The 26,650-nt window shown below is 44.8% G+C and overlaps 1 protein-coding gene across 7 annotated transcripts in view; it reads right to left on the bottom strand.

The window, feature by feature from the left end:
• Positions 1–304: 304 nt before the first annotated feature.
• DDX31 (DEAD-box helicase 31) overlaps positions 305–26,650 on the bottom strand; it is a 51,064-nt gene continuing 24,718 nt past the window's right edge. For 3 of the 7 annotated variants that reach the window (XM_055793989.1, XM_055793991.1, XM_055793990.1), the window contains 4 exons: positions 23,269–23,350; positions 17,151–17,262; positions 11,679–11,859; positions 305–739 (listed from right to left, as the gene is read on the bottom strand). In XM_055793989.1, coding sequence (XP_055649964.1) covers positions 592–739; positions 11,679–11,859; positions 17,151–17,262; positions 23,269–23,350 — 523 coding nt within the window. In that variant the 3' untranslated portion in view covers positions 305–591. The other 4 variants (XR_008745502.1, XM_055793992.1, XM_055793993.1 and 1 more) reach the window with 4 other exon arrangements.

The raw sequence follows: 26,650 nt of genomic DNA, 5'->3' as shown, positions 1-26,650 counted from the left end.
CGAAGGGTGTCCGGGGATGGACCTTGCCCCTGCACGCAAAGGACAGGAGAGAAGGTGGCAGCAACGTGGCTGCATTACCGGGGACAGAAGCAGAAGTTCCCACCTGTACCATGACAGGGGAAAGGGCAGCCTCCCCTTGCCTCTTAAATATGTTCCTGGACCACCTCCTGCGCCACTCCTGTTTATCTGCTTAAAACTAAGCAAGCAAACAAGATTGTGGAGTGTTTCTACAGGTCTGTTAAACAAGCAAGCATCTCCTGTCTGAGTACACCTGTCTCACTTTCATGTTACACTGACATCACAATTCTTTGAAAAACATATTTAACCTTTTTTATTTTTCTTGCAAAATACACCTTAGAAATGTGGTGCATCTTCAGGAAGCCACATTAAATGGCAGCAGTGCAACAGGACATGCCTGGATTCAATTCCATTTGGACCTGTGGAATGAAGGGGAGGAGGCCAAGATCCCCAAGATCCCTCCCATATTTGCCTGATAAATTGAAACACTCGTCAGTTGATTTGGCAGGTCACCCTGGCCCCCGGCTGAGGCACTCAAGCAGGTTTTGCAGCCAATGACTGGAAGGTCCCGGCTTATGCTGGAATCTGCTGGTTGCCAGGTTTTCTCTGTTTTTTCTTCTTCTTGACCTTGGATACACCAGTGTCCATCCCACTGGAATATTCAGATCGCAAGATCTCAGCGAGGTGATGTTTTCCATGGGTCTTCTTGAGAAGGTCAGACCTGAGGGAAGAGGAGAGGAATTAGATTTCCTTCTCTCTGAAATGCTGCTAGGTGGGTTACTTATTTTACAGCCGTGGAAAGTGACATTTGCGCATTAGCAGAAGAACAGCTTCCTTTTCTTGAGGCTTGATTTGAAATTCTGTCTCATGCAAAATTAGATATTGTTGTGACAGGTTTTCACAAAGGTGGCAAAATATCATGCCGTTTTTAAAAGCAAGTCTTTGTTCTGTACAAATGCTCTTGCAGGGGTGGCGGGGAGAAGGAGGGAAGGTTGTGCGCTGAAGACTGATGAATTAGGTGACACAGCAGTTTGAAAATTATAATAATAATAAAAAAATTCTAACAGCCTTAAGACATCGAACAATGGAAACATTTTATAAACAGAGCTTAAATCCAGAGCTTGAAAACAGAAAAACCCCGAACAAACAAGCAAAAAAATGAAAATGTCAGGAGTCTAAACCCAACAGACTCTTTTCTTGCAGCATCCTGCAGACATCACATGCACCTTGCAGCCTCCCTCTCCAGAGACCAGCTTTTGCAAAGGTAGCTGCATTCTGCCCAGCCACTAAACTCCAACATGGATCTCCCTGTAGCCCTAAACTGCCAGCTATAAATATAAAAACCCACTCAGCATTTTTCCACCACACGTTCTGCCACTGTCCTGCTCTGTAACCTTGGGCAAATCTCATCCTCATTGCTGCTGTCACCCTCGCTTATTTAAGCTGCCCTCTCTTCAGTGCAGGACCTGTTGTTCCCTGCCATGTTCCCATGGCCCTGGGCACAACGGGGCAGCCACAACTATCGGTGGCTGCACACCCTGCTCTCCTCTTTATAAGGACCAGTAACAGATCCCAAAAATTTCCAGAGAAGTGAACAGAAATCTACCTGTCCCTCTAAATATGAGGGAATTGAAGAGAAGCCCCACATCCACGCCAGCATGCATTTATGACAACACACGGACCTCAGTGATCCTGAAGGTTGATGTCTTACAGCACTGCCTCTCGTAGTTCCCTTCAGGTGCCCAGAACCATGTCAGGGATCACAGGAGAAGGAAGGATTTTTGGCTGCAGCAACAGATCATCCTATTCATTAGGCCAAAGACACAAAGGCAGCAAGGGAAACAAACTCTTGGCTGTCTGGGTCTTTGTTTATGACTGAAAGACTTTTCCCTGAAAGAGAAAGCCTAGAATACACAGGCGAAAAGACTCCACTACCTTGCTGTAGTCTCCATTCTTACATTAATTAAAAGATTCTGCGTTGGCAGAAGTGCTAGAGCCTGGGCATACCAGAGAAACAAGATGCGCAGCCACTGCTCTCTTTGAACCCACAGAAACTAAGGCAAAAAGACAGCACTGCCTCAGAAGGGACTGCGCAGCTCACAAAGCCAAGCCATGGTCGGGCATGCCGTCCTGCAGCACCTCCAGCAGCAGATGTGCCTTGTCCCACCGCCCTGCTGAACCCACCGGCCCCAGCGGCACAGAGGATGCTGGGGGGTGCACACACAGTGCCAGGTCAAGGTGTGCCCTCCACCCACCCAGCTCTGCTGCAAAAACTGTGCAGCGCAGCTGTACGCTCTGCTCAACACCCTCCATCACCCGATAAAGTTTCTATTTGACACCTTCCTTGTGTCTCCAACCATTTACTACAGTAATTTGAGGGTTACCAAGCAACAGATCAGTTTACTTAACAACAGGGAACTATCTGCTGCAAAAGGACAAGTAATCCACCAGTAGCTGCCGGGCTGAGTTTCAGCTCAGCAGGGAGGTTGTCCAACGCTTTATTATCAATCAGGTGAAATCATTGCCCAATTAGTAAATCAATACCCCCTGCTGTGGTGATCAGCTGTACACAGAAAAGCCAGGATGCAGGGAAAAGGGAGGTTTCTCCCTCTATCAGGGCCACAAAAATCAATGGAGCTGTGCTGTGGAACCTGCACTGATCACTGGGAGAAGCAAAGCAGCTGTCAAGGTCCTGTTTAACCACGAGATGGAAGAGCCACAGGCAACAGCAACAGTCTGCAGCGACAGCGTACCAGGAAAAGTGCACGAGGTTGGGATCCCTGGCTGGATTCTGATTCCTGTTATAAACCTGTAAATTTCCCTCTCTGCTCAGCTGGTGAAAGTCTCTGGGGCTCTGCCAGAGCAGTCAAGATAACATCGGCGAGGAAAGGTGCCCTGTGGTTATGAGACAAAGCCCAGGAGAGCAGAGCGAGACCTTGATACTGGCCCTCTGAGCATCCTTGGGCAAGGCATTTAATCTCTTTGGCCTTCATGTCCATTTTTCCACCTCATAACCCGGGATGACCGCATTTTCCTTGTTGCCAGAGGCTGGGTGGGACGTTAATTTAAGAGAGCTGCGTGGTGATACTGGATACTGTGGCAAAAAGCTTCACAGAAAGGCTGTAAACGTAAGATGCCTTTGCAACACAGACAGAACCCATGTTCCCATCACTGGATAAACACATGGATTGTCAGCATCTCTTTCTGTGATCTCACGTCTAGATATCACATTATATTGAGACCTAATGAGAACACACCATGTTGATAACGGGCAGGGAAATCCCTCCCTCCAAACACAACAGCCAGTCTTTAGGTGGGGAACTACAAACCAGCACAGCTAAGGGGAACTTGCAGGGGAAAAAAAGATTCACTAATGACCGACCCATCCCAATCTGCTACGACCCATCCCAATCTGCTACGTGCCAAGATTTCAGCAGGGCTTGAAGGAGAAAGGAATGTTCAAACCGATGGGAAAACAGCCACTTTTATTAGCTGGGGGGAAATGCGACAGGAATAGAGAAGTCATAACTCAGAAAATGAAACAGCCCCAACACGTGAGTTAGGAAGAACCTGTCCCTGAACATACGCCGCTTGACTTCTCTGTTGCTGTCCAGCACGCTGGGTGTTGGGTGCGGTGACATACTGGATGCAGAAGCACCACTGGACTACTCCTCTTCTACACTAGATACAGGGTATCAGGACTCCCATAAAGACAGATGGGAACTGGTAAGCAGCCAGAGGAGTGAGCAGAGATGAGGCAGCACCGCCTTCTAACTGCTAGCTGGGGGGGACATCACCCCATCGTTTGCAAGGCTGAACCTAGACCCAACCACTGCTTTGGGCTTTATGTTCCAGGTACAGGGCAAAAGCCACATCACCCCAAGATTTATCTAATCACCTCATTATCGAGAGGAGAGAAAGGTGCTTTGCACAGCGAGGAAGGGAAGGCAGAGAGCCTAGTAACTGCTTGGCACTGTCTGAGAAAGCTCCTCTCCTCCTCAGGGAGGCAGAGGAAGAAATAAAAGACCAAGGTTTACAGCTGCCTGCGCACATCTGTAATTAAGCTGCAACCTCACAAAAGCTGGTACCAAGAGCCTCAGCAAAGAGACAATAAGGAAACAGAGGAACTGTCCCCAGATGACTTTGTTATATCCTGAAAGGCCGAAGACCAGGCCAGAGACAAACTTTTAAAGATAAAAAAAGCTCTGCCCTCCTCCAGAAAACTGGAATGATGTCATTTACTCTTTAAACTTGAGAAACTTGCGAATCTTGCTGAATACATAACTGAATGATGAAAAGGCAGGATGGGGGCATCTGGAAGAAACAAGAGAGAAAACAACTGTCCAGTGAAGGAAAGAGAAAAAAAAATTACTCTTTCCTCTACCTCAGTTTCCTTCTACCTCCATCTGCAGAGCCACTCACAGCACGCTGCTCCCCTTCCCCATCCCACTCAGGAGCTGCAATGGTCCGCAGGGGTGCTGGTGCTACCCAACCCTCCACCGCAGAGGAAATCTGAACAATCTGGACTGCTCTCCTTTTCTGGCCCCTTGACTCTCAACTCTTTGCTTTGCTCAAGAATACCAGAAAAGATGCTAGACAAATCTTTTTTCACATCATAAAAAAACCTAACAAACAACCCAAAATCCAAACAGGTGAATGCAGCATAGGTGATTTGCCTGAAATCCTCTCTGTTGTTTCCAGCTCTGTCTTCTGCTCTGCCACACAATACCAACTTGGCCACAGAAACCCCACCCAGCTTACACGCAACACACCTTTCAACACGCTCAGTCTGTGACTTCCACACATCTGGGGTCATCGATGGCTTTGTGAGCTCTGAAGACACCATCTGCCGAATTCCACAATCACTAGCAACAAGATGGTAGCGCAACAGAGACTAGACTATGGCAAAAAAAACCCAAGACAAGCATGCTGAACTACACTTTGAGGATGTTCAACATAGCTGAGATCCCGTGGACAGCTACAAGGCACAAACAGAAGAGGAAGAAAAGCGTACACAAACTCTTTGTTTCTATATAACATCCCATTCACGTCCCAAGCACTACTGAGCAGTTCACAAGAATGAAGAAATTTCACCAGCTGATCTCATCCGACTGAATTCGTTACAATGGGCAAACCATGATCCTGGACGTGGAGACACTCGAACATTCAGGTGTGAAAGGACCAAGTGACAACAGTAAGAAAAGGAACAAGTATCTGACACCATTTTTTTGCTTTCATTCCAAAACTCTAGTGTGTATGTTTCATTGACACACCTGCTTCATTAGAGAATGGAATGACAAGCTGATCTCCAAGCCAAAACCTCCTACGTGCCAGAGCAGCGGTACACATACATGCATGGTTTCTTGGGTATCATTTGATGGCTCAGAAAATGCCTTTGATAGTCTTTTTACCTGAATGGTGAGCAAGCTTATTCTTAAGAGAGATAGGTGTCTCCTTCTACACGGTTGGCATTGCTGTCTGCTCCTTTGTCTTAAGCTGTGTGAAAACGTTGGTGCAATGCAGTGCAGCAAGTGTGGTGACCTTTAACCAACTCACAGCACGTGCGGCAACCAAAGGCTCCCACATTGCTCCAGCTGAGGGAGAAGGGGCATAAAGTTCTGATGCATAGTCCCAGAACTCATGGTGTGTCTTTGGAGGAGACAAGAGTAGGTTGTTTCATTTATCAGAAACATTTCAACACGGATCGTGCTATCAATCTGCCTGACAGCATCTCCAACAGCTCTTTGAAATTGTGCCAGCAACAGAGCTGGGTTACCTCTGGGCCAAGGCTGCTACAACACCTGCTTTTTCTACTTACAGTGTTGGATGAACCATCTGCAGCCAACACAACCCTGTTCGGTTTGGGTTTTCCGTTGTTGTTTTTTGTGGACTGGGGGGCAAGAAATTCATCAGCAATCCTACACTGCTCTCGACAAGTCAACAGATGGCCTAGGTATCTGTTACCAGCCGATGCAAACGCTAGCTTGAGAAGATCAAGGAAAATTATTACCCAGTCAGAACGAACATCAAGCGCTGTTCCAGAACAGTCCGAGCAGAGCAGCCTTCACACCATGGTATGCTAAACAGTAAAGCACATCCTACCCCTGCTGAAGTCAACTGTATTTCAGCTACACAGAAAGAGACAAGACCCCATGGTTTCACTTTCACTACTATCCCCTGGTCTTCATCTTATGGAGAAAGGATGAAAGCACCACTGGGAGGCTGGGAACTTCCCAGGATTCTTGCTTCTGTCAGGCTCTTTCCCAGCCTAAAGGTCAAAATATATTTCAGAGCGAGCTGATAATTTTTTTGGGGAGTACCAAACGGCACAGAGCTTTTCCAGCCCCCTGTGCCAGCCATATAGGCTCGCTCAAAGAGGGAGCAAAGCCTCTGTGCTGTGGCTGTGGTGGAAGAGGACAGTAATAAAGGGCATTGCTGCATGCAGATAACAATCATATGGATTTTACAACTATAAAACTTTAATTTCATAACAGGACTTTGTTATCATGATGTGGTAAGAAGGACTCATCAGTGTCCCTGAACTGCCTTAATGAAGACTGATGGTGATGTCTGCTTTCACAGCAGCCACATCTCCTACTCTAATTTTTGGATCCATTTGCACTTCAGTCCATGAAAACATGCTCTTACCTGAGCTCCAGTCTGGATTTCTAGAGCAAACTGCCCAAACCAAGTTAAATTCCCTGCCGGCAGAATTCCAAACTTGCATTTTGACTAATCAAGCGATATTAGGAGAGTTGCAAATGGTGCACAAAAACTGGCAGGCAAACTGCTTCTAATAATTAGACAATTGCTGTGCAGGGAGACCCAGCTGCAGCCTTGATTCACAAGCCCTGTCAATAGAAGCATTAGTCTTTCCAAAATTGTCAATGCCAAGACGTTCAAAAGTGGAATCAAAGATATGAGGTAGGAGAGAAGGTAAAAGGCTACTAGCTTTCACCCAAAGGAGATTGCTGCTGTTGCCATGTGAGGGAGGACACCCAGGGTTACAAGGTGTATTTCGCACCAGGAGTCTAATTCTATCTGACCACTAAATGCTGAAGAATAAATTAGCACCATAATATTACAGCCAAAACCTTAAGAGCATGATGATATCCATATTCAGAGCGCTGGCAGTGTAATAATGATATGAATCACAAAAAGGGTTGGGTCAGAAGGGTCCTTAAGGATCACCCAGTTCCACCCCCCTGCCACGGGCAGGGTCACCTGCCACTATCCCAGGTTGCCCCAAGCCCCGTCCAACCTGGCCTGGAGCACTTCCAGGGATGGGGCATCCCCAGCTGCTCTGGGCAGCCTGTGCCAGGGCCTCAGCACCCTCACAGGGAAGAATTTCTTCTTAATATCTAATCTGGATCTGCCCTCTTTCACTCTAAAGCCATCCTGCCTGGGGGTGGATGAGGAGCCAACTGAGAGAGCTTAGGAGTCAGGAGTAAAGGGAGGGCAAGGCCAGCTGACGTCGTAGTGGGGGTCTGCTACAGGCTGCCCGGCCGGGAAGAGCGGGCGGATGAGGCCCTCTACAGACAGACAGGAGCAGCCTCACGTTGCCCTCAAACAAGCATCCTGGACACCTTTTCTTGATCCCATTTCAGTTAAGGGTTGGACTTAAACTCTGAAGCATGAGGGGATTTTCACCTTAATTTTTATACTCACTTTTTGCACATGATGTAGCACCAATGAATACTCATACATAAATTCAATCTTTCTGAGCACTTGTAGATATCCTGTGGCGATGAGTTCCACGGAATCTATTGAACTTAAAGATTTACCTCTTGCTTTGTAATGGCTTGAATTCATAAACAAGGCAAATTAAGTGGCAACTCCTCCTTACAGTGAAGCCCTCTGGGATCATACACCAGTCTTCCAGAGTTCAAAAGGAGAAAACAGACCATCGGTCACCACAAAATCCCATAAACCTCAACTGATCCAAAATGCAAAATATTTGAGTAGCACAGCAATTGCTTGGTAGAATGGCAATGGGTCTTCGGCATCTGCATTGTGAAAAAGTCAAAAGACATGTCTAGCTGGCATGTCAGCCCCTTCCTGTGTGTGCTGCCTCTCTGCAGTGACCGAAAGACAGTTAATCCCTCAATGGAAGTGAGATCAGCTTCCTTGCGTCTACCCTTCAGCAAAAGCATGAGCCTAGACACTTACTAAGCTGACGTACTGTACCTTAATATGCAGTATCTGGTTCATGTGCTTATCTCTTACCTAAATAGAGCATTTCAATTTTCCCCAAAAAATCACGAGCAATTATTTTTTCCATCTTCAGATCAGGTTTTGCAGGAACCACTACAGCTAAGGGGCCAGTTGGTTTGCACAAAGAGGTTTAAAAAAAATACAGGAAAGTTTTACATGTGCATTCAGGATGGGGCTGCTTGCACATTGCAGCACTGAACCATCACACACCTGGCTGCTCTGTCTTCCTGTCTCACCTTCACCAAGCAGGCTCTCTAAGGAGGTGCTAAGCACAAAAGGAGACTTCAAAAGAAATGAAAAGTTTTCTTTGTCCTCTTAAGGAAACATTTAATGATTGCTTTTGCCCCACTTCCAACCTGGACTGCCTGTTCTTTATTCTCTGGGCAGGTGCTGAGAGATGAGGCTTTAGTGAGCAGACTGATTAAAACCAAGTATTGGATGTTTGGAGACAATGTGTAATACGACAACCAACACTCATAGCATCACGTGAGAAATATAATTAAAAAGATTGCTCTGTGACTACGCTGTTGTAATTTCAAGCCTTGCATTTTACAATCAAAACCCATTTGTCTCCTAAATGGCAGGCTAAATTCTGCTTTCTGCTTTGTCAGTGTGAAATCAAAAGCAATTATTTGTAAGTTAACAGTACTATCTTGAATTTATGGTAGTGAAGACTGAATTTGAATCTATATTCACTTTCTCTAAGCTATCCTATAAATACTAATATCTTCCCCCCCCCCCCCCCCTTCTTCTTTTTAAAGCACACACAGAGAAAGCTGATTAGAAGCAAGTTTCACAGGCGAGAACAATTGTTGCATATCACAACTCTGGCTATTTCTGCAGGGTCTTAACTTTCCAGATGCTCACAGATTTGAAATCTGCAGCTTGAGCCATGACAAACCTGTGCGAAGTCTGCCCACTTTCCCTGAGCTGCAATTATATGATCCACGTGCAAATGAGATTTCAAATCACTCTCAGACCATTTGTTCTAACACCTCCACGTCCCCCAACTCCATGCATCCTGTGCATAACCTACCTACTGTATCTTGAGCTTGTCTGTACTATAATAGGATGAAGACTTGGGGAGGAGGAACGCTGTCTAAAAGAGGTTCGTAACAAGGGAAAAAGTAGCTCTAACAGAGTAGCAACATCATAGGAACAGAGAGAGGCATTGTTGCAGGCCAAGTAATCCTGTGACACGCTACTGTCAGTCATAGCTCGACACCCTGCTGGGCCAGCAAGACATCAAAGCCCACCCCATACCATCTTACATGCTCTTTATCGGCTAATCAGGCTATTCTTCCTGAAATAAAGCTCCGTTAAATCCCCTGCTCACAGGGGCATTCCCATCCTGTTGCCCATCTGCTGGTGAGGGTCAGCTGAAGCAGGAGGCAGATCGGTGGCCTGTCCCTGGTGGCTTCTCAAAGCAGGACAATGCGGTCTCTAACTTTTTCATTTTAAAATCCCTTCCCCTTGCATTCCCTGCGCTCCCCCCCCCCCCCCCCCCCCCCCCCGGATATGTACATGTGCAAGAGATGTCACCAGCCCAGGAACAATTATGTGGATTAGTGCTTTAATCGCAAGGCTAACGTTTGCTAATAAAGTTTGCAGCAACAATTACATGGAAAGAGTCACAACTGATACTGATAAAAGAAAAAAAGATTTTCCTCTTTTGAATTATTGCAGTGATTTTACTGGCAAGCCAGAGGTTCATATCCTGCTGTTGTGCCAGGGAAGTCAGTGAGCCCTTAACATTTGTAATCTCAAAAGAGAGGATTACCTACCCTGTGAAAGGAACTCATAGCAGCAAGGATTGGACGTACTGAGCACCTTCAGCTCCATTTCAAGCAGAGAAGAAGATTCAGGGCTCTGCTCCTCCAGAAGCATCAGGAGTCTCAAATTCCTTACACAGGGCAGGAGTACCTAGGAACAGCCCTGTCCGTGCACTAAAGGGGAAAGAACTGTAACCCTAGGTTTGCCACAAATGCTTCCTGGGAGATTTCATATGATTTTGCAGAAATGCTTGTGCCAGAACTACTTAAATCTACAGGCAGCAGAGCACAAGTCTGTAGAAAGATCATTTCTACCAACAGACCTGTGCTTTGATTTGGGCTTCTACTTACATAACTACAGTCAATCATACAACTAATAACTAAAAAAAAACCGACAAAACCACTGTAGCCCTCCCCTTTCCCTCAGGTACTAATCTAATGTCGTCTTATGAAGCTGCATCTGACCATTCTGCAAGGATAGACACAATTTGTCCTGTGGCAAATCTAACAGCCAGGAAACTGCTGGTGAACTACAGGAGAAAGCTTACAAAATACTGCTTGTCTAGTGTAGAAAAGGTGATAAAAAAAGGCCAGAGGAGGCCACAGAAAGCCTTTAAAGACAGTAAGACACATGCTTTGCTCCTGATGCAGTGCTATTTGTCAAGACCAGGAAGGAAGAGACTATCCTGAGAGATAAATCAGCACTCATACAGCCTTGCTCAATGCACAGGACGGTCAACTTCAAATTTGAGAACTGGAAATATTAATTTCTCTGCTATTTCCTTGACGCTTTTATCATCCCATGCCCTACACCAACAGCAAGTACTTATAAGCACAGCTGTATCTGTGAGAGCCTTTCCCTACACAGGGATGAGGCCAAAGAGTTGCTACGGCAGTCAGTTCTGAGCCAGGGATCACAGTCCTCTGTAGGACCATGCAACTGGAAGTGGGGATGCAAATAGAAAATATCTGGCAGCTTCTACTACAAAGATGCTTGGCCATGACAACAGGACTGCTGCTGGAGCGACCCGTGCAAGAACCACTCCAATATATGGAGAGCCTCATGCTTCACTCCGGAACACTGCCTGTACCCTTCCTCATCCTTCACGGTCACTTGAGTGAAGTACAAATAAGTAAAAATTAGGCTGTTTCTGCTCCTAAGACTCATAGAAGATGGTGTTTTTCAAGTGCTCAGAAAATTGAAAAGCTGCAACAACATGTAGGCTGATCTATATAGGTACATCTACAGAATTAGCAGCTTCCTTCAAAAAACAGCATCTTTATCAGAAGTCAAACCACAAAGTGAGCTGCTTGGTTTGGTTTTGTTTGTTGCTTTTTGGGTTTTTTAAACTGAATTCCCACTCAAATGTCCCAACTAAGTTGTTTTAATAAATGTAATATTTAGGCTCCCTAAAGCCATTAGAAAAAGGGGAATGAAACAACAGCTCAGAGAGCAATGCAACCTAAAGTGAATGGTTCACCATGATTTAGCCTCTTGGGAACAATCAGACATGACGTGCCCATGAGCCGGGCTACACAATCTTTGAAGGTCCCTTCCAACCCAAACCGCTCTATGACTTGATACCTGGAGCAAGCATAACAATCTTGAGGAGCAAGGTACACCACAGGTTGCAATACGGTGTTCCTCAGCTCAGGAACATCAAGTTGGCCTACCTTTTTCGTCCTGGTTTGGTTTTCTTCTTTGAGCCTGCAGTAGGAAGAGCAGTCAGGTTCTGGGGGGCATCTCTCAGGCCAAAGCTCTTGGCCACATGACCCAGGTGGAGAGATTTGATGTGGAAGATGTGCTTGAGGTTCCTGGGATAGGTGGTATAGGCACAAAGGAAAGACTGCAGTGCTGTGGAGAGGGAAGAAAAAAAAAAAAAAAAAAAGTGAATTCTTGTTTGCTACTGCATTTTTATATATATACACTTAAAGGTTCAGCTGTTCCAGCTGAAAGGACATTGGTCTTGTCCTTTGGGACACCTTCTGGTCAGCAGCTGGTAGAAAAGGTTGGTACGTTAAAAATTTGAAGGTTGTACAGTATTAGTAGAATCCCAAAAGGAGAAGGTAGGTGGTGGAGAAGCATTAGGAACTGAAACGAAGCTACATTAAGTTGCAGTAGGTTTGCCTCTTGCAGGGATGCCCCTTCTGCTGCAAAGGGTGATGGCTGTAGCACATCTCACAAGAAAAGTCATTGACATCAAATGGTAGCATATAAGGGGAGAGAGGGAATAGAGATACAGGGATGAAGAGAGGGAAAGAGAAGCATGGAGATGGCATAAGAAGACTCCTCTGGTATTACAGTCCCAGTAGTCCATGCATTTTTCACCAGTTACCAGCTAGTCCCTTATAAATATCTAAGAGCCAGATGGATTTCCTGACTATCATCACAGTGAGAACAGAGCTCACCTTCTCAAAAGGGAAAAATAATAGAATTGTGTGCAAATTTCCCTTCACATCTTTATATTCCTGTAATGCCCTTCCCTCAGGGCTCATTGCTCTAAAGACGATCATCCACTAAAATGAACGCTACCACTGCTCCTCCACATACCCAGAGCATTAACTACACCCAGGCTGTCCTCTCTGCTATGGGGAATAGAGGGACTTTTAGTAAGGAAACTCTACGGCTCAGAAAATGTTTCCCTTCAATCCCCCGCTGCTCCTCTGCTTGCTAAACCTCCCGTGGCCCCCCAGCCCTCACTGTGCCACCTCCTGCATCTTCCTCTCCCTCTCGACCCCTGACAGCAGCAAGCTCTAAACTCTAACCTCTCCTGCCCTTGCCTGTTGAGCCACTGGACCGGCAAGTTTGCCCACAGCTTATGTCTAATCTCTTGGCAGCAGCCGGAGATTGGAGTTTATGAACAGTAATAAAAATGTCATTTTAGCAGATCAGCTCCTGGAAGGACCCAGGGAATCCATCAAAGCTCTGTTTACTGAGTAAAGCGAACTCCTTTTCCCAATCGATGAGAAGAAAAGATTGAGTTTTTTGCACCTTCTTCCCAATTTCACAGTGCCACTCTTTTAGAGGCATCTGAGCATCAAGAGACCTGTGTTTTCCCAAAAAGAGAATACTAAATTCCAAATACTCCATCTTGGTGTCTCATCTGAAGGCCATCTTTCTGAGGGCTTATAAACCAGCTCAAATGCTCTCAAAAAACCCTATTCTGCTGCTTTTTTTCATAAAGTTATTGGCCAAATTCACCTGCTATGGGAGGTGTAACTCTTCAAAAGGAACAATACGAACTTGCTCCTGCTCCAGATTTGGTCCCGTTGGAGCTTATAGAGCTGTCTCCCACGGCATTCGAAATGGTTGGTACTAAGGATCCTGTTATTATGAAGGCTGAGCTCACCTCCCACAATTCTTCAGACAGTGCCAGCAGCCTTTCCTAACTCCCCAGATCAGAGTGAGAGAATCAAAGTGCCAAAGGCCCCCCTCTTCCCAAAGCCCTGCCAGACAACTGCCCCATCTGGTCTGAGTCAGGGCCCCCAAAACCAGGTAGAGCTGCATGACACTAACCCAGAGCTGAACTAACAGCTCTGCCGCACCAGCAGGACGAGACCCCAGCACATGCAGCTGCCTTACCCCTGAGGAGCTCCGAGCTGCTAACGCTCATTACAGCACCCGTGAGATCGAAATGAAGACCTTCAATGGGTGTGATTCTTTTAAAAATCTTTAATATCGGGTTTTGAGACCTCTCAGTGTTGTCAGAGTCACGTTGTCCAGCTTTTATTATAGCCACCAAATATCAAAAGCTTTATTTTTCAAAAAAGTTGAAATTCTTTTATAATTTTGTGATCAAAGAGATAGCGCTTTATGAAAACAATTCAAAAAGACTGGTACACAGTGCTGGTCAGGCCATAAGTCACATAAAGGGTCCCTCATCTTAATGCCACAGGAGCAAACTGCCTGAGCTGTTAGAGGTTTTGCCACACCAACAGGAGTAAGGCAACGTGTACTGGCCTGGGGTGGGATTCAGGCTTGCACTCATTTAAGAGAGTGGGTTTAGATTTGTCCTTTGCACCCGTGCATTCCCACTTCTCTATAGGAAACGTTAAGTGTGGGAAGTTAAATAAAAAAACCCAACAAGGCACGCTACACATGATGGTTAGCTAGGTTTTGTTTGTTTGTTTTTAACAGGGGACAAGAGGGTAATGAGATATGGAAGTGAGACAGGTGACATAACCTGTTCACCACGCACTCAGCTGGCAGCCAGCTCCCAGCGCCGGCCCCAGAGCACAGCCGCAGCCGCATGGTCAGATAAACTGGTGGAGGCATTCTGCCAGCGCCCAGAGCATGCGGGAACAGGAAGGAAGGATGCACCCAAACCGGCACAGATTCAAGCACCGTGCCACAGCAGTGGGCTCCTGTAAGTCTGCTGTCCTTCCCAACACACGGGTGCTGATGATGGAAGGGATGAAGCAAAATGCTCAACTATTGGCTAAAAAATGGGGAAACACGGAGGAGAAAAGCAGGGTTTGCTTCTTTCACCTTTCTGTAACTCCAGCGGCATGAAGGATCGGAATGTCCTAAGCTCTACCTGTCCCCACAGCTCCAAACCCGAGTACCCATCACCACGTAACCCTTTGGTGAGGGTCCTCCGTTTCCCAAGAGGAGCTCCACACTTCACGAGGCTCGTCCTGCAGGTAGTGGGGCCCAGCTGTACCCCTCCTCCCACCCTCACCACCGACCAGTCAGTCAAGTCTGAAGGGCAGCACCTTCACTGAACCGTTTGATTTGAGTTTGGAAAACACGGGACTGAGAGGCAGAAGGGGTGAGTGGGCAGGGAGCCACTCGCCTTTTGAAAGCGGGCTGCAATGGAAACACTGCTTATTAACATTGACTAGGTCAGAAAATGGGGGAAAAGAGAAAAAGAGAGAGAAACAAATGCATCTCTGGCACAGTTTCCAATTGATTGTCTGCCATGAAAGCAAAAGCCAGCTGCCATGTTAATTATTCATGATGCCTGGCGCAGAGGGGAGGAAGAGGGGGCTTATGGAAGCCACTCAGCAGTGGAAAATTTGCATATGTAGATAGCAGAGTAGGAAAAAGAGGTGGAGTGCTCCTGTACAAGATAAATGGGATGCGCAACATTTCAGCATTTCCTGATCTATTTTCTATACTTGGCTGTGGCTAAAAAAGTTACTAGTGCTGAGGTCAGCAACAAGTGTGCAGAGAGGATGTGTGTGCACGTAGTGACATACGCTGTAGAGAGAGAAACCACAGAGGTTTTCAAAGTGTGACCAGAGCCATTCAGATGTTCTCCTTGTCACAGTCATTTCAGGTTTAAAGTTTGCATGGGGTATAAGGAATCCCAGCAATAAGGAGCAACAAGAAGCTCATCCATGCAGAATCAAGGATTATGATCATATTTGTCCCACACCTTGAGACTGTGGACTTAAAAGTGCAGCTATAAAAGTAATTACACCAGTCAAGTAGCACAACACACCTGAACATGGGTGCAAGCTGCTCGTGTAGCAAGCATCTAACATTTTCACTGTAGGAGAAAGATACTTTGAAATCCTGATGAAAAAAAAAAAATCAGCACTGCAACCATTGAAGCAGGGTAAAAATCAGTTCAGTGAGACGCAGTAGCAGGAGGTAGAGCAAAGAGCGAAACAGTAGGAACTCAAATACCTCGCTCATCAATATGGCCATGCATCATTAAAAGCATGCAGAATAATTTTGGGTAAGCAGGTAGTTACAGTACAAACTCTAGTAGTTCTGCTGTGTCATCACCTAACAGATTAGTACAACGTTCAGAAAAGCACAGCACCTTTGACCTCTTGAACAATCACTTTGCATGATTCCAAACAATTTTAATGCTGAGCTTAACTTCCAACTTGAGAACAGCCTTCCCTTACCCAGTTTCAGTGATGACACTGTACAGCTCAAAGGCCAATTTCCCCATTTGGTTTTGGGGCCCTTAGTATGTGATTTACACAGCCCATATGGTACACTTGTACACACACGCATACAGCAGGTAGATATAATGGTAAACAGAAATTACGTAGACCATTAAAATTCATGTCACCAGGACCCCTCCCTCAAATCTAACTGGCAATGCTGCAGAACTGAAATCAACAGGATTTCTACACAAGCTCAGACAGCAGGATTTGACTCAGATCAAAGTAACAAATGAGGTGAAAAAGAAAACCCTCCGAAAGGGAGCAAGGTGGGAAGAGGAGACTCAAAAAAAGGGGAAAGGCACTACTGCTACGTATTGTGAGCAAGAATGGTTTAGTCTCTTGCATAAAGAATTTGCATTTTGTGTACTCGTCTCAATACTGAATAACCGAATTCCAAGTAATTGTCATGGATCTTTGGGGCCTGACTTCCTGCATCCCCTTTACAACAGCTATTCAGTTCGCAGGTGCCCCCAAGATCAGCCTCACCGAGCCATGGGACAGCACACAGGAGAGGGCCTGCGTGGCACCACCTTTTTGGCTCTTCTCAGGAGACTGCTTAGTGTTTATTTTCCTACCACGTCCCCAGCAAGTTTTTCATCCTTCCTCAGAATCCACCTTCCTCTGGATTTCCCAGGCGGAGAAGCAGAAGGGAAGAGTTTCTTGTACTGCCCAGTGACAACCACTGTACATCCTGCTTGGCACAAATGGGAGATCAAATCCCAGACTTGCACCTAGCTACAATTATTATTAAATCCATCCCAGTTTTCCTTCTTTCCTTTTTGAGTAGTTGCTCTCTTTCTCATTTTTCTCCCATCCCACACAACGACCTCCAGCCTAAGATCCTTACCTGTTAAAAGTTGCTCCCAAGGTATCTTGTCTTACAGGCTTCAAACTCATCCCTGGTGTAAACTGAAAGCACCTAATGGGTATTGCACCAGCATGGGGTTAAGCTGGGCACCCATGACCTTCCCAGCATAACACATGTAATCTGTTCACTCATGTGATAGGGTCAGAGCCCTCAGATGTGAATCCTATTGAAAGCCAAGATTAAACCTCATTTTCACGTAATATGGGAATGCAAGAAATTAGCATTTAATATCATCACAAAGCCTTCTGGGCCCATCTTAACCCCCTACAGAGCCCAGCAGCCCCAAAATGTTTCTTCCAGGCCTTTTCCCTGAAGTGTTCCCCCAGCTTATGTCAGTCCTTCTGGAATAATCTGAAAAGAACCACACTGACCTTTCTTTGCCCACCGGACAGTCCCCTCGCTGGAGTGAACGTAATTTTCAAATTTTGTCTGCAAGACTGTGGCCCGCTCCCGGACTTCCTGAGGGTCCGTGCCACAGGATTTCTGCAAGGGAGGTGGGAGGATTAGAGGAAAGAGAGAATTTGAGTCAGGAATAATGAAGCAGTTTACAATAGATTTAATAACAGTAAAATCACACAGTAACCACCCAGGGGCCAACAAAGGTAATCCTCTCAATATTACTAGAGGAAAAAAAATACAGATAAAGATGTTAAAGTCAAAGCAGCCAGTGAGCACTGTGTGGTGAGGAGAGCAAATCAGTTTTAATTTTGTGTTTTCTAACATCTATCACATATCTTTTTCCTTTGCCTTTTTTTATTTTTTTCCTCCCAGATTCAACAGGCCAGATATCACTGCTTATTTCCATTGGAGTTATTTGGAATAACTGCCCCCAGACTCTATGCTAACAGTTTTAGACTGATGTTGCGAGTTCCCCTGTGCTGTTCCTCAAAACACCTGGTCTCTTCTTGGCACTCATGGGGCAGGAGGTCTCTGTTCACCCTCAAGCTCCAGACAACGGACCAAAATCAGTCTCCATGAACAAAGCCACCTAAACGAACTTCTCGCTGTTGAAGCCTTCATGAAGTTTTTTCTGGGTCAACAAGTGATTCTTAACTGTAACTGCCATCATGTGGTTCCTCTAGAATAAGACCAAAGACATGACAGAAGATACTTCCTCAGACCAAAAGGCCAACTTTGCATGTGCTCAAGCTTTGCCAGGATCAGACCGTAGGATGCAGTTCAGGAAATGGAAAGCAAACACTCCTGGGAGCAAGCTGTTACTGGGAGGAGAAAAGAGGCTGTCTCTCTCTCTGTCAAGTACCCAGGCAGAGAAAGGAAATACGGACAAGAAAACAAGAGAATTTTTGACGGAAAGGTGACAGCAAAGTGCAAACCCAAGCATCCAAGGATGCGAACCTCTCCTAAGAAAAGGCCACAGTTCTCCAAAGCTACCCAGACAGGAACCAGCATCCAAGTCTAAGAGGCCAGATCCACGGCAGAACCTTGACACTGGGCAACCCCTCATCTGACCCGGGCTGACTGAACACAAACATCCAGCTCCCAGGGTTCCACACCAGGCCTGTGCCAAGGCGAGAATCTGTTATTCCTCCCCGCCGCAAACCCCTCCTTCCCTCGCAGCTGCGAGCACCACCTTTGCACCACTGCCAGTCCAGGGGAACCGTGTCACACTCACACTGTGAACCCCAGGCATCGTGGAAGCTGCTGACACCCTATAGAAAATGTTTGCTGACCCAGATCTGCCGCTCTACAGCCTAACAGCAAACCTGCCCAGAGACAGACATCCAGCGTAGCCTAAACTCCCTGTAGTGCCCTCTTTTGATCTCAGGATCCCACAGCTTCCAGCCAACGGGCTGTTCTTCAGCAAAGCAAATGCACATGGGGACCAGCCTTCCTGCTCACTCCCTACCTGGACTAACAGTCCATCTGCATCTCCAAAGACAACGGTGGGTGGGCACTTCAAGGCTCCGTGAAGAGTCTCTGGTCTCTGCTGTCTGTCTCCCAATCCACCCCAGAAAGACTTGACACAGCTCGCTTCACAGACACCTTTTAGTTTGGCTTAACGGGCGCCTATTAATCAGTTGAGACAGCCTCTAGTCAAGGGGCCTCTGTAAAGGTTTAATAAACTACGAGTGGGGCTGCCTTCCTGAAGTGGACACTTGTCGCTGTGCCTAACAAGTTTCCATTGACGTGAAACATAAAACTTTCTCGCCCCGCCTGCTCCTCCTAGCCCCCATCACTTTCCTTTTGTTAAGCCTCCTGGCAGCACCAAGTGTCACCTTCCCAGCGTTTTTTAATATGAATGTGAAATTAGTGAGGTTTGCCCTTTCCCCTGGCGGACAGAATCCTCTGTTATTAAAAAGTAAAGCACTTTAATAATGAAAACTTTTTCTCTTTTTCCTGTGTTTTAACTGTTTAAAATTAATGAGAAGGGCATAACGGTTGTCAAAGCGATATTGAAAGCCGGGTAGCCAGGACCGAATAAGCACGAAAATCCCTCCAGAGTGTTAAATAAACAGTGCTTCAGCCCCCTCTGAATCCCTCTGTTGGTTATTGTATACATTCTGTAACAGCACTCAGAATAGATCTGAGCACCGGGGAGGCAGAAAGGTTTCAGAATTCCAATAAAGGCCTCAAATTAAAGACAGCCTGGTGCGAATTCCAGGAGAAAATTAAAGAGACCTCAAGCTTAAGTGACAGGTGACTTGCTTCTGTGTCACAACTGTCAGGGGATTTAGTGATAATATGGCAATATATTACAAAGGACTTTTCTTATTCCCCCCTTTAGGTTTCAAAATGAGGCATCTCTTCTGCCTGGTGCTGGGGGAAAAAAAAAAAAAAAAAAGTAAGACAAAAATGAGGGATAAAAAACTAGGTGCATAATTTCCAAAGTGTGAGGTCAGTTCAAGAGAAATAAATGAAAAAAAGCAAATGGCAGGAAACATAATGTACTCGGAAAACAGCTTCTCCCCTCCTCCCATCTCCACCTTGTCTTTTATCCCCCTCAGCCCCTTGAGACAGATCTCATTTTAAAATTGCCCCCTAATGCGCATGAAAAAAAATAAAAAAAAAATCTCTGTTTGATTCCTGCCTTCCAGGGAGGTTCATCTAAAAAAAAACAACCACCCAACCAAACAAAAACAATAATGATATTAATAATTAAAAAATAAATCTAAATTTAAAACTGACTCTGAGCCAAACTGTGAAAATAAAACCTGTACACCATGTGAGTGTCTGGACAGATCAAGTAAAACAGTGCTACTGGAAGTGCCCTGGCAGCCATCCTATGTGCTTTACTCACACAAGCAAGCTTTAACCCTGCTTGTATCCTGGTTCGGATGAACAGGACAATTAATTGGAGACCTTACGCATTTTTCCAAGACCCAAAAGATAAAAGCCTACCCCAGAGGTTTGCCTGACCAACTCTCCATCTAGATGAATTTGTTACATCTGTTAAGTAAGAAATATTATTGCCATTATAGAGAAATAGTGGGATAGGCGAACTTTTTCTATCTTGTGTTTGCTTAAACCTGTTCTGGCAGATCCCTAACCACTAGCACAATGATGGTGATCAACAACAATATTTATAAGCCAAACAAAGAAACAGGCCTGGATGCAATGTTATTTAAATGGTTCATAAGGACATAAGGGGGACTCCCCCAAACACCTACTACACCAGGAAAAGACATACTTATTTCTTTCAGAAGGAGGAAACTTTGTAAGGACAGCAGTTTTTAGGTTTGAGAGGTTGGGATAAGTACTGAAAGTTTCTGATTTCATTAAGGGAATATATTAATAGGAGAAGGAATTGAAATACAGTATAACTAGACTGAGGTAGAAAAGTTCTTGAAACAGTAAAAAAAAAAAAAAAAAAAGATGGAAAAAAAAGCACCAAAAAGCCAGGCTGTAACATCTCCTGTTTCCATTATACTTCAAAACAAAATGAAGGATTTTGTTTTAATAACAACTTTTTACTAACCTCCACACACCTTCTCTAGAACTCACCAAGTCCCCCTGCCCCCCTCCATAAAAGTTGAAAGATCAAATTTATTCTCTTTGTAGGCAGGTGAACATTCACGCACCCAGACATAGCCACATATATTTTTTATATACCTAAATATAAAATATACATTTTACAGGCACTTCAGCTTGGTCCCTGGCTGCACAAAGAAGCCCAAAAAATACATGTTCCAATGTGGTACTTATAATGGACTTCAGTTGAGGCAATGAGAACTGAAGAGCATCATAATGAGGTTCCTGTGTGCATGACTATAATATATACATGACTCAATGCATGGATTGCTGATAAGCAAAGCTAACTCCCTCTCAAATGGCAACATCACAAACGGATCAGGCACAGCTCCTCACAACAAGTCCTCAGTCACTCTCTGCCCTATGCAATGCCCCACTGCATTCCCAGCTTGCTGTGCTGTCTTTATGGCAAACTTGCAGAATTTAAGGGAGATTAACCCTCCTAAAAAGTTGGAAACATGCCCCTGCAGCTTCTGAGAAAGCACTGCAGACCACTTCAGAGCCTCTGATGGCAATAAAATACAAAGCAAATAAACAGAATGAATCCTTTATTGCATTTAATATATTTTCCAAGTAATTCCTGAAGAAGCCTACTTGATATTGACAGAACTACTGTAATTTCATCCCCCCTAAATGATACAGAATTTCTGCCATAAAGAGAAACTCTATTTCTCAGTCCCCATCCTTTCAGATTCCCAGTCATACAAAAAGAGGTTGTTCTGTATTTATAAGTTCCTGTAGCAGATTCAGACCATCCTACAGCCAGAGTGGATACATCTCAGCTCCAGTGAAGCCAACAGCCAAATCCCATTCACTTTGATGGCAGAGGGAAGAGAAGAATTCAATCCCACCTCCGAATGCCAGCGAAAGGCACCAGCTCCTTCTGCGCACGTACTCCTGCACAGCACCTGGCACGGCAGGGCATGCCCAGGCAGCACGGCTGAGCAAAAACCAGAGCAATACTTTCAAATATGGTTTGGTTTTATGGTTTTTTTGAAAGAAAAAGGAGACAGACAAAACAAGACTATTTACAATATTCTGTGCTTAGATGCATAGAGTATTTTACACTTTGAAAGCGTGGTAGAAATACCAATTTGATCAGTCCTGGTAGCAGACAGACTTTTTGCTTTTTATTCTGTTCCAAAGGCAGGCATACAAAGGCACCGAGATGTTCAGGTGAGAATTTTCCAAACAGATCAAAGATTTTGGACCTCTGCAAGTACTGGGCTCTGACATTCAACAACATTCAGCAGGCATTTTCTCCTGCCACTTTTCAAAAGCCAAATCGTGATTTCCTAGAAAAAACATGCTTTTTTTTTTATTGCCCATTTTCCATGAAATAGCATTTGTCCTCAAGCCCAGAACAGATAATATTCTGTCCCACGTCAGCAACAAATTTAAAGTGCAATTTCTGCATAAATGTAATTGTTGAAAAACTCCCTAAAGGAACCCCAAAGTTACCTACCTACAAGCACATTTGTGAGAACAGGGAAGTATTTATACACAGAAGAACTATTTAAAATTATTTCTGCACTAGCAAAGCACAACTAAACTTTTACATATTTGCTGAACATGTTAAGGGGTCATATCCTAGGCATGTTCTAGGCATTTAAAATATAGGCATTACAGGGTGATTTCAGTGAAAAACTGTGCAGTAGTGGGAAAAGGCTTTAAATAGAGCTGTATCTCAGGTAAGCCACAGATCTGGTTTTCTCTGAAATATAAGGCATGTAGGAAAACTGAACATCTTTCAAAAACATGTTTACCAAGAACACCCCGGTTTGTAACAGTCATCTGCAGGAAACAAGAAGGCTCATACATGGTATAACAGAAAGAACGAGCAGGCAAAACAGCAACAAGAGAAAAAAAAAAGAGCATGCTGCATCATGCTTGACACATTCTTGACTTCCATTCAAAATGAGGGTTCTTGGAGGATTTAATTTGCCAGAATGCAGAAACGCTGGAGACATCAATTGCAAATGACTGAATTCTGTGAATTAGCAACTTGAAGACAGACCGAAAGCTTGCTGAAGTCAATGAAAAGATGCCTGTCAACCCAGTGAGCTTTGTTTAGGCTCCAAGTAAATACAGATAATATAACACCCCCTATGTAACATATCACCAAATACATTTTTCCTTATTTCTTTAGTGAAGTTTCGTGTCATTTGTGATCTCCAACAGTATTTTAGTGCAGAGAAGCCAAGAAGAACAGAAACATTGTGGGGGAAAAAACTCAAAGCTTTTGCAGTCAGAAACCTTTACTGTCTGTTACAAAAATATTTGCTGAAGATTTAGAAGTGACGGCTTTCTGGGGACAACAGTTTAAAGATTGGACAATTGCAATATAAGGCAGTTCTGTAATTATTTGTACTGTCTGACATCATGGATATTACCAACCTTCGTATTGTAAAGATAGAGAATTGTAAGAGAGGAACACTTGTGATGTTTAAATGGTAAATGAAAAAATTGGAGCAATTCCAAATCAGCAGAATAACTCACCTTGCTTCTTGGTCTGTGCAGCTTGAAGCGATCATCTTTCATCAGGCTGAGTAATACCTTCTCCATCTTCATCTCTGAAACACTGAAGTGACAGAGAAAAAACTACAATTACTCCTTTTTTTTCAAATATAGCGGGGAAACAAGTCACAGGCTGATAACGGATAGCAAAAAGATTGAGATATACATGTTCAACTTAACATTTTTATCCCTGAAATACTTGAGATCTTACCCCTGGCACTCACAGAGCAACCCTCGAAGTATAACTACCGCAAAATCTCAACCCCAGCTGAAACGGTACCTTCACTGGAACAGAGGCACAGCCTCACCCACAACCTTGCCACTGTTACAAGTCACCAACACGCACTCCGATTCTAACAACATTGAAATAACTGAGGGTGGACTTTCAGTTCACTGAAAGTTTCCTTGGTTCTAACCAGAGAAACTGATTAAAGAAAAAAATTAGGTTTAATTGTATTTCCACCAGTTTCGTTATTTTTCTTTCCTTGCACTGAGAGGCACCCAGACAACTGGGAACCATTTAGTTACGTTTTCCACTGAAAGAAACTCAGAACAGAGTTGAAGCAGCTTGTAACAATTAACGCTTCTCATAGATTTGCTTTATAATATAAGCAAGAGGATCTGTAACCTCCACTTTGAACCCAGAGGGTGTCTAACATTTTATTGTATATTAGATGCCACGGGCAGGGAGCAGAAGGCACCTGCATTTGCTTGCCTGTGCAAGTGCGAGAAAGAGACTGACATACACATACAGGCTGGAAAGGTGCTCTGCTTACTTTGCTACTTCTCCTACATCTTGTATCCCTGCAACTCACCTTGTGGGGTAATCGGAGACATGGCCCAAGCCTCATTCAAAGGAACAAAGTGCTTTGACATTTACACACATTTGTTTCCACCCATATTGGTGACCATGCTCCCACAACTAAAGTTGAAACTAAATCTGTGTAAATACCCAGCTCCTTCCTCTCATAGTGACTCAAGCTCAGAGGGTAACAACAGGGCCCCAAGGAACTCTTCCTATCAAGCCAACTCTCCCACAGCTTCCTGCCCTCTGGTCACATCATCACTCCAACCTCTTGCTACGTCGCCTGGGTCAAAGCTCAGAGACACACTTCCTGATGGACACACTCTAACTCATTTTATAGCTCCAAAAGCCACCTCTGACACCAAATACACAGCTTGATTTCCTTCCCTGTTCTCAGCATTCACCTTCCCTCTCATTTGAAGTGTAAAGCCAAAGCCTGGCCCATTAGGGACCCCACAGCACTTGTTTTAAATACAGGAGACTCAGTCAGCTGTCCTAGCCAGGCTTCACACTGGGCATTTATTTTCATTCTGTCGACTCACATTCCTCCTGTAGATTCAACCAGATGATTTATTCTCCAGTCCTGCTTCAAGACGCTGCTGGGTACTGTTATGGCCCAGATACTGCAAACACTTACAGACCTGCTTAATTTCAAATTGAGTGGTCCTACTTAGAGGTGCATTTACAGGAAACTAGAAATTCTTCGTCCTCTTTAACACTGCCTTGTGGGGCACACACACACCAGGTGACAATATGGGAACAGCTGTGCAGCTCCACGCCATTAATATTACTGCTGCATCCAAACTGGGTCCCATTTCCAAGGGGATTACTCAGATGATAAAAGCTGAAGTTCATGGGCCCAAATTTTCAGCAACGGGCAAAGGTGATCTCTAGAAAAGATTATTTTCTTTTTTACACCAGAACAAATCATAAATACTGCATGGAAGCCAAGGAGTTCATCTGGCATTACATCAGTCTAAGGAAGAGAGAAATCTTGGGGGTCCGACAGTTCTCAGACTCCTGAATCTTGGATGGTCAGAAAGATGTATGCAGTTTTTGAAAGGAAGCTTTGCTGATATTCTTCAATTTGTAAAGTACAGAAAGAAATGATAACAACCAGGATATCCCCTTTCTTTTCACTCAAAGATCTCTCAACGCCTGGCTAGGAGAAAAGGATGAGTCTGCCTTGCCTGCTTCCCAGTCCTTTCCAGTTAAAGCGAAAAAATACCTTTACTTTTGCAATCTGCCTTTTCAGCCTCAGCCAGCTCACCACCACAACATAAAGGAAAAGAGATGGTCCAGAGGAACAGCCATCCAGCCTGGAAGGTACAGGCCAGTGTGGCCATAAGATAATCACTATGCAGCTGGGACTCACGATGTAGCAGATTCCTCTGCAGAGGATGCAGAGAAAGGCGGGGGAGTGATGGGGGAGAAATGGAAATGGAGCATAAAAAGACAACTGAGGGTTTCTCTGTTTGGTTTTGAAAAGTATAACAGTAAATTAAAACATAAATGGCAACCACTTAAGCAAGAGAAAAGTATACCTCCCCATCCCCCTCCAAAGGTTGCTTTGACACCACTATGAATGAAAACGTCAAACCTTTGACATTGATTTGTCTGAGATGTCACCCCTTCTCCGATCCTCCTCCCGCCTGGCGCGCTGCCAGCTTGCAGCCTAACAGATATGTGAACTTGGTTCACAGCGGGGAGCATCATGTGAGGGGAGGCAGGGGAGGGGGGTGAGCACAACCGTAGAGAAGGGAGAGAAATGACTCGTGCCTTCACGGTGATGCGTTTTCCTTTATAAATTAGTTAGGCCGCTGTTAGGAGATAAAGAAATTATCTGATAGCTGTCGAGGCAGGCACTGCTAGATTGCAGTTGAAGGAACTAAGAAAGACATAAGAAAAAAAAAAAAGTGAACCTCACTGACTTTCTTCTGCTTCTTGCCTCCTCCCTTTGAAGGAAAATCTGTTAGTTACGCTTAGAGCTGAGACAGAACATTTTGGAATCTAACCCTTTTTTTTAAAAAAAAAAAAAAAAAGAGGAAAGGTATAGAAAACATGAGCATGCATGTGCATGCACGTACGCATTTACAGTTAGGTAGAGGAACCACAACTTCAAGCCACACAAAGACCGAAAAGAAAGTTGCAGAGAGGCATGCAGCTTTCTTGAGCCCCAAGAGGAATTACTGATCTCAGCAGAGCCAAAGTGAGATTGTTTTGGCAAAGGCTAATGCTGCTTTTCCACAGTGGAAGCCAAGGAGAGGCTTCAGGTACCGGTGAAAATTAATTGCGAGCGATTTCCAATTTCAAAGGCAGTCATCCCTAATTCCGAAGTGGATTTTCATCCAGGAACAAAGCCACGTCTGCTCTCATTACTTCCGACTCTCAACATTTCTGGACTTACTCCCATGCATGCTGGGGTGGGTGGAGGGGCTTAAGAAAAAACTCTGGGTCAGATCCTCATCTACTGTAAACCAGCACAGCACTGCTCATTTACACCAGCTGAAGGCTGCAGGGACCCATCTCATGCTTTGTCTTCTTAGAAATACATATTTT

This window comes from Falco peregrinus, chromosome 1, assembly GCF_023634155.1.
Source record: "Falco peregrinus isolate bFalPer1 chromosome 1, bFalPer1.pri, whole genome shotgun sequence".
Lineage (NCBI taxonomy): Eukaryota > Metazoa > Chordata > Aves > Falconiformes > Falconidae > Falco > Falco peregrinus.
This window is presented reverse-complemented; position numbering and strand designations above follow the sequence as displayed.